Source organism: Mesitornis unicolor, unplaced genomic scaffold (assembly GCF_000695765.1).
Source record: "Mesitornis unicolor isolate BGI_N332 unplaced genomic scaffold, ASM69576v1 scaffold24790, whole genome shotgun sequence".
NCBI classification, from domain to species: domain Eukaryota; kingdom Metazoa; phylum Chordata; class Aves; order Mesitornithiformes; family Mesitornithidae; genus Mesitornis; species Mesitornis unicolor.
The window spans coordinates 11,354-22,423 of record NW_010160627.1 but is presented as its reverse complement, the minus strand read 5'-3'; the positions used below and the strand labels follow the sequence as shown (position 1 = coordinate 22,423).

General features: G+C 40.1%; 1 protein-coding gene across 1 annotated transcript in view; it reads right to left on the bottom strand.

The window, feature by feature from the left end:
- Positions 1 to 700: 700 nt before the first annotated feature.
- WIPI2 (WD repeat domain, phosphoinositide interacting 2) overlaps positions 701 to 11,070 on the bottom strand; it is a gene marked incomplete at its 5' end in the record, with an annotated part of 13,209 nt that continues 2,839 nt past the window's right edge. The window contains 10 exons of the mRNA XM_010190548.1: positions 701 to 1,405; positions 2,012 to 2,109; positions 3,269 to 3,376; positions 4,242 to 4,406; positions 5,170 to 5,277; positions 6,197 to 6,267; positions 7,075 to 7,167; positions 7,621 to 7,718; positions 8,075 to 8,171; positions 9,461 to 9,630. Of these exons, the coding sequence (XP_010188850.1) occupies positions 1,293 to 1,405; positions 2,012 to 2,109; positions 3,269 to 3,376; positions 4,242 to 4,406; positions 5,170 to 5,277; positions 6,197 to 6,267; positions 7,075 to 7,167; positions 7,621 to 7,718; positions 8,075 to 8,171; positions 9,461 to 9,630 (1,121 nt within the window). The remainder of the gene's footprint in view (positions 1,406 to 2,011; positions 2,110 to 3,268; positions 3,377 to 4,241; positions 4,407 to 5,169; positions 5,278 to 6,196; positions 6,268 to 7,074; positions 7,168 to 7,620; positions 7,719 to 8,074; positions 8,172 to 9,460; positions 9,631 to 11,070) is intronic.

Genomic DNA, 11,070 nt, shown 5'->3' with positions numbered 1-11,070 from the left:
CTGCAGCACTGCTCAGCCTTCGAAAGCCCTAGCCAGGGTCAGGGCATTTAAGGATTTATTCCAAAACTGCCAAAGAGACCACCAGTCCTTGGAGTGTATCACAAGAGGTACTCCAATGAAAGGGGAAATAAAAAAATAATACAAAAAAGCAAAGCAAAGCACTGTTATCCAGCAGAAAAAAAGGAAACATCTTTCAAAATCACTTATATTTACATCAGTATCCAGAAAAAAAACATGAACCTTCGCTACGAGAGCGGTCGCTCAGCCCCAGACTGAAGAGAAGCAACAACCGAGAGCTGTGCTTTCCAGCTGAAAACCTTAAGGCTGTTTAGAGTGGGGCTGCCACACTCTACAGGGACTTCCATCCAGCCTGACAGAACCCTTGCTTTGGATCATTTAAAAGAGTACAAAAAAAGGTTATTGCTACTCTGCCGAGGAAATAAAACAACCTACAGGAGAGAAAGAAAGTGCACTCCAAGTCTTGTCTACAAAAACCCACAAGCTTATTGGCCACCGTGGGCTACAGACACCCAAGTACTAAGGTGTACAACCAGGAGTCTCCAGCAATTCCTCCTTCATCCTAGCTTTCTTCCTGCAGCAATTCCTTTTCTTCCCTGTAAAGGCACTTTCTATATTCTCTATCCTTCTGCAGGGAAACACTTCCAGTTTTCCATCCCAACAAACAGAACAGTCCCACAAATACACAACATTCAGAAGGAATTTTAATTAACAAAATGGTCCAGGAAAGGGAAGGAGAACCCCAAAAAACAGGCCATTGCATTTGAAAGGTTGCATGTCAGTCACTAGGTATGCCTGCAAGCCCATGCACAGGAAACCATTTGGACCTTTGTCAGTGCAGAACCAGTCTCAGCTTCCAGAACCACTTCTCTACTCCTTCCTTATATAAGCTAAATATTATATACATATATAAAAAAAATACAAACTTGAGTTTGTTATAAAGTGGCTTCTCTCTCTCCCCCTCCTATGCTTGCTTGGCACATGAACGCATGCAAAGCTAGTAGGCTCCGAGGGCTGCACGAACAGCAGGTTTTGGCAACAAAAAAAAATAAAACACAGCTAAAATAGATAAGCAAGATTAAAAGCCACTGAATTGAAAACCATATATTTTTCCAATTGTATAGAATTAGAACTACAGCTACGACTTAAAACTGTAAGAGTCTGTCATCCTCTCTCCCAACTCATGTCAAAGTTCATAGCAGCATAACACGAGATTCCTCAAGAAACATCAAGCCAGTGTTCTCTGCTTCAGGAGTGAGTTCACAGGTCAAAATTTAGTCTGTCCGAAGGATCATGGGAGGATGCTCACTGTCTTCATCCAATCTAAGTGAGTTGGTTTCATCTTCCAGGCAAGCTCCACCCACAGCACCCAGGTCATCCGTATAGGCTGCAGAGAAAGGAAGAAGTAGTAGGGGATCAGCAGCACAAACCAAGGCTTGGATCCAAAGAAACAAATTCTTACCCTCTCAATTTAACAGAGCAGCAAGTCAGGCTAAAAGGTCACTGTTCCCATAAAGGAACAGCAAGAACACTTATCAAACTTGTTTAAAAAAAAAAAAAGGGGGGGGGGGGGGGGGGCTGTAATTCAGCTGCTTTGCATGAGGTCATGGTGCAGAACTCATATGTAAAGTACTTGTTAGGGCATCTCAAGAATCATTTGGCAAGTACTGCAACTATCCCTACAGTAATCAACCACAATTTGAGACAAAGTTCTACAGAAAGTAGCAAAGATGTGATGTGCAGTAGCCTCCTATAGAGGAGGCTCCTCTATAGCCTCCTATAGATGGATCACTCAAGTGCTCTTTTCCTTCTGCTCACGAATCCTCCCCATCACTCCTGCTCAGTGTGAAGCAGACTTTTTATGAAAAGCTCAGTGTTGAAGCAGACGAGCTCACGTAGCCATCTAGAATGAAGCAATACGCAGAGGAGCTCTCTGCCCCATTCCCAGCCTGCTCCTTACCATGCCTTGTGGGTGAGGAAGGCACATATGTACCTTTAGTCACAGCGGCACTGTACGTCTGCGCTACCAACGGCCGGTCATGGGATGCAGACTCTAGAATTTCGTTGGCCGGCTCCATGCTGCCATCGAGCCTACCAAGCAAAGAGAGGTTAGTGGAGAGGTGATCTACCTGGGCATAAATCAGCTCTAGCTGACAGCTACAGAAGAACATCTCATTAGACGTACAAGAATAACACATATACACATGCAACAGGAGGAACCTGGTCCCTCCACTCCAGAGGACTTCCAAGAAGGCATCTAACAACAGCGTATTTAACACTGAGGACACATCAGCACCATGCTTGCCTCTGTCATGGTATTGCAGTCTAAATCCTAGTAGCTGATGCTACAAAAAAAAGACTCAAAACAGGAGTGCATGATTAAAAAAACCCAATCAAACAATAACCATTCAAATCAGCAATATTACTCTTGAGCTGTCCATAAGAGAAGTGGTTGCTCCATACGCTTATATCTAGGGAAAGTGTTAGAGCATTTCAGAGATTAATAACCCGTTAAAAACTTCCCTCCGAGACTTCACTTCATCTACAAGTGTAACGAGAGGTCATACCTTAAAATGTTCAGGCAAAGATATGATTTTTGACCAGTATTATAGACTGACCAAAGCTGCAAACCTGAATTATCACAATGGGTTATTTGCTTTAGTTCTATGATTGATCATGTAAGCAATCTGACTATATTGCCCTAGCTTTTCCTACCTTATTAAAAAATACCACCTTGTCATTTTTTACTTAAGCATTCTACAGTACTGCCACAGAACATTAGTTGGCTGGTCTATGTGAAAGGAAGTTTGATAAGGACACCAGTAGAGAGAGAATACAGAAAATTTCATAGGCCAGATTCTCCTCTGAAGTCAGAGTAAATTCTCTCTCTGCTTCATTTATTGATGAAAAGGATGGTGTCAAGACATTTCAAGTTCTTGTTCAAGTAACTCCACTCGAACTGTCAAGTAAGAGGAAAGTGGATGATACAGCTAACAGCGATTGATCCTTCACTGCAGTAGGACAGTGTCGAGTTTCTGCTGGCAAAGCGGTGCTAAGTGTAGCAGATACTAGGAAAGCAGGCGCAGAGGGAGTCTGAAGTTACTCATTCATGTCAGAGGTCTGGAAAAAGATTCGTTTAAGGAAATGAGCTGTTCTGAGTTACACTTCTGCAGAACAGAAGTAAGTTTAAGAATAAACTGGATTTTGTGAAAAAATTAAATACAACAGTCCTCGGCTACTGTGGACTTACTTGTGCTGCTTCATTAGTGTGCACTCTCCTCCTTCTTGGGGGTCTAGGTTGTACATGTAGAGATATCCATCAGCAGCTCCCACCAATAAACGGGGGATCTTCTGGATTCTGGAAGGGTTTAGGGGAAAACAACAGTGTAATAAGACCTTAAATTACTTATCACACTCTCCTCCTCTCCCATGATTTTAAGGTATTTTCTACATTCTAGCTTCCAGACATGGAATGTTGTTAACAGTCAGACAAAGCACCGAGGAAAGAACTGCATGTAAAAAAGGCACAACCACATTTTAGTGCTAATGGGATGTCACAGCAATCAAGTAACTTATATATAACTCAGTAAAACAGACTCAGAAGCTACCACTCCGTTATCAAGCTTTGTGCAACTCTGGAGACAAATATTCTAACGGGAAGTATTTACTTAATTCAGAAATGTTACGAGACTTAATTATTGCTTAAAGCGTGGTTTGAGATCAGAGAAGTGAGAGTACAGACATGAAGTCAATTTAGCATAAAAAACTATTAAAAGACCCACAAAATAAATTTACTACCCCTCAGCTTATTGCTTTGGTAGCTGTGCCAAATGAGACCTGCCTTTGGTGAAGACAGAATAAAGCTGAGATTTAGTCCTCAAAATTAACTGTAATGAATGCTATGCTGTTTTAGAGTCAAGAATAACACGAACTTGCTTTCAAAGACTTCTTTAATGCTTAGCCTGGTATGCCTAATTCTGCAATTCACTAACACAACGTACAGTATTGCTCCCCCTAGCACTAACAGAAGCAAATGCCGTAAGCCCATGGGTCTGTTCTCAACATTCTTCTTTCAAAATTAAGAGACATCTTTAAACTTCAACACTTAAAAATAGTCTATTCTCATCCAAAACTATGCCATTCCCTGAACAGTCCACGTTCTACAGTCTCAGCGTCTCCACAGCCCAACGTGGTCCTGAATGCAGCTCAATTTCTTCACTCACGTGGCAAGTGCACAGATGTTTTTGTGCCCACAGAACGGCAGGCGGACTGTAGCAAAGGCTCTACCCTGGTTGAACATCTCTGTTACTTGAGAGGGCAGATAGCTTGTTGAGGCCATCAGTACTTTTCCAAAGTAACCTGTCCAGGTTGTAGGCTCTTCCTGAGGTCTGCAAGTCAGAAGACAAATGTGACCGACTTTGACTTCACATTAGAAAGAAAGGTGTGTGAACACTTTGAAACATCTTTTCATTTTTTAAGATGTTAAGCAGCTACTTGTCTCTCTTCAGAAATAACTAACACTCTTGAGGATTCTAATGCACTCCATTTATGCTACAGGGCACAGTATGTCCTACAATACCCTCTGCCTGTTATTTAAGCATGTTTGATTGTTAACTGATACTTCTGCTTATAAAACTGCATTTCATAAGGTTCATTATACAAGAGCAATATCTACTGCAAAGTGCTACAGTTCAAGGTTTAATTCACCTGTTTATCACTAAGCAAATCACTGTTTTCAACAACTGCCATGGAAATGTAAGCAAGACTGTCCTCTCAAATCATAAATAGGAATATTTTACAACTTGGTATCTTTTAAAGCCCTATAGGTAGCTGGAAGGCACTGCTGAGAGAGCTCTCCCTATATGGATGTCAGAAGAGGTGAAAGACAAACATAACTGAAAAATATTAAAACTTCCACATTTCTCTACCAAGGATGGCCAATTTCTCTTTGGCAGAAATACCTTTTCAATTCACTGGGAGAACAGTATGCAGCTCAGCTACAGTTGCTGATTCATAAGTGACTTTGTATGCCCTTTACTTTACAGAAGTGTTCAAAAGAAGCCTCTCCACACGTTGGAGAACTCAACCTGTTGAGTATAATCAATTTTAAAGCCTTTTCCTTGAAAAATCTAAGGCATTTCTGAAACCTACTTTTCTTTCACAGTCTCAAGTTTGAAGATATGCACCGTCTCTGTGTTACTGGACGCAGACAGAAACATGCCATCCATGCTGAAAGCCAATGAACAGATGCTGACACACCTAAGGGAAAAAAACAAAAAAGGAAAAACAATAAAGCATTATTTTTTACATTCTAGTACCATATCAATTGGTGTAAGAAGAAAGCCAGTGTTAACTATCTCATGGGAATTGGCTTAAATGAGAATATTACTTCTCCATTTTGGTAGGTAAGAGTCTTTCTGCACATTCACCACTAAGGTGCTCTATAATGTTCACACGAGCTGTACTGTGAGAGCTGGGAGGAACTGTGGCTGTGTGGTAGACTCACCTGCTGCTCTTCTCCTGACAGTGATTGCAGGTGACAAGGCAAGTATTTGGCTTAATAAATAATTAAGCAGACTTCTCAGTCACCACTGCTTCACAAATAAGAAAAAAGAACATTTCCATAATAAGCATTCTGAATTCTCTGATACCTTCTTAAAGCACTTCAAGGGCAAGATCCCCATTAATGATGTTCAGTTCTGATGTGTACCAGATATGGGGGTCAATCAGTCACAATCTGAACTCAGTCTTATCTCTGTATGAAGTACAGGAGAACTACAGAGTTACCACGACCACAAACCATAGCACCATTTCACAATGGCTACCAATGATCACAGCACTAGGATTTAGAAGAGTGAGAATATTAGATGTACTGCCTCCAACCGCCGTAAGAACACAACCTATCTTACAAAAGGTGACCCACTTTAAACAAGATCCCTCACCAATAAATTTTTAAAAGGCAAAAGGGAGTACAATTCTGACAGGATTGATTTGTGGAACAGTCAAGTCCAAAGGAGTGAAACCGGAAGACATTCAAGCTGAAACTCTTATAAGTGTGCAGGCAGGGATGAACAAAGATAAAAACAGGCAAAAATTAGGATGCCAACTCAACTGCAGATCATACTGGAGATCTACTGTAATGAATGAGCTTCAGATAATTAGCCCAGTTGAACCCTACCTCTTCACTCCCCTTCGGAATTCAAAGAGTTTCTGCCCCTCTGGAATGGAAAACACTCTTATTACTGTCCCCTGTAAAGAAAACAAAATAAAATCATTTTTCATTTCAAGTTCGTTCATTGCATATAAGCTCTAGTGAGCTGAGTACAACTACAAACAGCAAATCATTTTGCTGTTAAGTTATTGCTGTTGATGCACACCACGTACTAGCATGAAATATTTATGGAGCTTGTTCGTAGGATGTGTTTGAAGAGTAGAGAAACAACAAGAGGTGGGAGCTACTGATGTAGAGAACAAGCTATGCATCAAGAACAGCCCTTCTTACCATATTTGAACAGGAAAATGACCACACTACACAAGTACCATGACTGCAGTCACCTGGATGTCTTTGTGCCTTTATCAGATGCAATCAATTACACCTTTATATTCTAAGCTTATTACTAAGAGAGCAGAGGCTTCAGGCTTTCTAATTTATACAATTTAGATGGACAATTTGTCCTCATGTGCCAAAGACTGGGAAGACACTTCTCTCTATTTTGACTTTAACTGTCTTGTTTTCATTAGGAAGACAGCATCAAACCAAGACAAATGATTTCTAATAAGTATCCTGCACTAAAGAGAGGAACACTTAGAGGATTGCCCTGATTACAGCCAGATTAAAATGTGTTTATTTAAATAACCTCATTATCCAATATGTCACAGCATGGAAATTGCATCAAATATCATTAACAGTTCTTAATTTAGATTTGCCATTATAACTGCAAGCCACCTTTTTTTGGTGCTTGCACACAGAATTGTGCACGCTTAAACTTACTTAAAATACTTAGAAACAAATTTCATTTTGATCACTGTCCGCAAGTCAATAAAAAGCCACCTTACCTTCTCTGATGCAGTGGCGAGTTTAGTCCCACTTGCGTCAAATGCCAAAGCAGCCAAGGGACTATCGTGAGCTGGGATCATATTAGCAGCTCTCTATAGGAGTGAATCAATAAAACATAACCTTAGTACAGTACAGGTTAAAAGTTACATGTTTGCAGCTTAATGACTGCACATTTAAGAGCATTCAAGGCAAACACACGTCTGACTTTATGGACAACAGCTGCGAGATTTATTTCTGTAACTGACAAGTAAAAGTACATGAAGTTATCAACTGAAGCATGTGCACAGAGAGTACAAGCAGTAGAAGGATACTTAAAAGACAATTCAAATAGAAATCACATCACTTTACTCCACTCATTTGCCCAACTCTACTCATCAAATCTAATATTAGCACCTGTATTTTCTTTGCTGATGTTCTGTGAAGCCCAGCTACAAGAGATACTGCAAACTCATGTACAGGAACATAACTGAGTGTCTAGGCGTTCCCCTCTGAGCAAGTTATTCCCAAACACTGCATCTGGAAACAGCCTTCACAAAAATCCTTACCAGATTGATGGTGTCAAAGACTTGTACTTCTCCAATAGTTGCACTTCCTGGATAGGCCAGGTAGCAGTTATCATTGTTTATTGATAAAGCACACAACCCTAGAAGGGATGCAGAAACAGAATTAGAAAGAGGCAAATTCCAAGACTCATGCAGCAAAAAACTTTCTGATTCTGTGTTCGAATATTACAGAGGGAACACAAGTTGCCCTCACAAGATAGCAACAGAAACAGAACAAGGATGAGCAATCTCAGACTCAACCTGCAAAATATTCAACTATTTAACATAAGTTAAAGTTGAATATCAAGTAGAAAATGAAGAATACCAATAGAGCTACAATAACTGACTTAATTTTACTTGAAAGAAGAATTAACAACACTACAGCTCCACGTAGGAAATGTTACACATTGACACAGAATGCACTTTTCAGAGCTACGCCAGCTAACAACATACATACCTGCGGGATTGGGAGGCGTCTCCCTGATTGTATGTAGTACCTTCATGTCTCGTATGTTGTGTATATAAAGAGACTCTTCCAGACATACTATCAGCCTCTAGATGCAGGAAAGAGGACAAAACGCTGTTATCAAACTGGAGTTTATACTAATTTGTCAATCCTAAAAAAAATTTGTAGCAAAAAATGCAGTAGGTATCTTCCAATAGAGAAAAGGTTGTACCCACCTGATGGGTAGAAACAAGAGTCTGACAGAAGATACACAAGATACACCTCTTGACAAGGCTTCAACAGCGCAATACTACACTCAGCCACTTGAACTGACCAGTGCGCTTGACTCCTCTCAACCATGCTAGTGCAAATTGATTTAAATGAAGATGATTTACATTACTAGTTTAAGGCAGCAAGCCAAAAACCTTCATTTAAAGCTATTTAATTCTTATTCTGTACCTGCCCTTACGTATTTCCCCCCCCTCCCCCGTCAAGAGGCCAATTAACATGTGGAAATAATTTCCTGCTTTGGATAAACAGAAAAAAACATACAAGACTTTTTAAACCATTTATAGAGCCCAATACTTACTCATAAATAGCTGTGAGAGGCTTTTTTAAAAAGTTCTTATTTTAACTTCAAGACCTCATTTACAATTTCATAGACTACATCTGGTTGACTAACAAAATGTTACTCATTTAATGCTACCTCACTATGCCAGAAATCAAATTAGCCACTGTTACCCTTATGATTTTAAACAGGGATCCCCATCCTCCCACACCTGATTTTTGGAAGTGGGGACAATAAGACAATAAGATTTTTTCTCCTTCAGATGCCACTCCCTTTATGCTGAATGAACTAGTTGAAGACAAAGTGGTCTGTACTTACAGAAGAGCCCACTAATGATTTACTAATACAGCAAACTCTGGTTCCTGGTACTTAACTCAAAAATTTACCAGTTCAGTGATTTATTTATTTTTTTAAAAACGAATAAAAAAAAAATTTAAAAAAAATAAATTTAAAACATAAAAGGTGAATAGATAACAACTTAAAGTTCAGCCCTGAACAGAAACTGTCATTTTCACATACTTTCACATTCAGGATCACAGGATGATTCACACTGGGAAGGACCTCAGGAGGTCTCTAGTCCAACCTCCTACTCAGCACATGCCCAGCTTACTCAGGGCATTTTCCTAAGTAAATACATAAACACAGAACCAAAAACACTTAACCAAGTATGAGTACTGAGATGCTACACAGAAGCTACGGTTGCTGAAGTAGAAGTTAATTTCAAATAGCAATTCGTTCACCAAAGGAAGAGACATCAATCAGCAGAGGAAAGGCAGGGTAAGATCTATAACCCCTTCCTGTGTTTTCACCCAGTCAAAGTTACTACTCACCTGTCTATTGAGTTTGACAGCCAAGATGGTGTTGGAGTAACTGTAGTTGCAAATCTCTGTCCCCTTCTTAAAGTGACAAACTTTCAGCTTGCGCGGAGCTTTAAGGCTAACGATGGCCACCAGGCTACTGGAGAACAGCCTCTCCACAATGCACACATCTTCTGTGTCAGCTGAGGAACCACAATAACGAGAGAAAAACAGAGGGAGATTTCAGGGGAGAAGAATGATGCACGTCAACAGGAAATACTGTCTAAGGAAATACAGCCTACCACCGCAACAGCTCAGAGTCAAGGGGAGATGCACAACAGGTTTTAAAGCAGAAAATCTACACAGCAAATGCTGATTTACAGCGATTTCTCCCTACCCCAGGTGTCATGCAAGTTTACGCTTTAGAACAGAGCATCTACTTGGCCCTGCCCAGGATCCAGCAGAAAAATATCCCAAAGATACAAAAATCAGCAAATTGCCAAATTTCACAATCTTACAATCTTCTCTACCTCTGCAGAAATCTAGGGAAACAAAGTTTTGGGGGTTTTAGAGAGAGTGTGGTGTTTTGTTTTTAAAGCCATGCTACACATGGAAGGGGTTCTGATGACCAAAAACCCCGGTGTTTCTGCATACCTCTCCTTGAAGAAAGAAAGGTTATTGCACTCAAAGTAAACTCATTTGTTATAAGACTGCTTCAGCCGCTGATTGGTATTTTTTACCTGACAGCCCCTAAAAACCCCTCTCTGCAGCTCTCCCACAGCTACTGGCTACACCTGCCCTTCCCCTGCAGAGCTGAATCAAGACGAGCAACTTGAGTCTTTGGCTTTCATCCACTAAAACAACCCAACTTTTCAGAAGTCAATATGTGGATTAGCTCAATGCTTAACACATTCCAAATCATAAAAATAACAGTTAAAAAAAAAAAGCTTATTTCTGAAGGCTTCTGTTTTGGCCAAGAGACACTTTAAATAACTGGCACTGTTCCCATCACCCTGGAAAAAGTTCTGTCCAGTGTTCTCAGCATATGACAATGTCATCACTGTGTGATATGTCTGCTTTCAAAGTGCTTCTTCTGAACAGTTATTTCAAGGAAAAAGAACAGAAAATACTTAATGCTCTACATTCTTTTGAGAGAAATAGCCTCCTTATGAAAAACAAGCAGGTTTATACGAAGCATTTCCAGTATTCTATGCAACATAATTGACTTTTATCTAAATCTCATATTTAATATGGTACTTTTCCAGAGACGACAAAACAGCTCACAGAGGCTTTGAAAATTCAATTTCCTCACTTCTGCAACAGGGATAATGCATTTTAGCAATGACTTTGTTTTCAAGGAATTGCTCTCCATTTTCCTGATGCCACACACAATACATAAGAAATACAAAAATCTGCTTCAATAAATTTATGCACAGGCTTTCAAATGCAGAGGTCTATGTTCCTTGAATCAGACTAAGTAACATAAAAAATTCTCAATTATTTCACAGTATAGGTTATCAGCTTTCCATCTAAGCCTGGAGTCCTTCCCAATGATGGCATTCAAGAGTCAGATGACCAGCACACAGAGACCCAAAAAGCACAGTCTGACTGCTCTCTGCCCCTGGGTGAGCACAGCTTCTTTC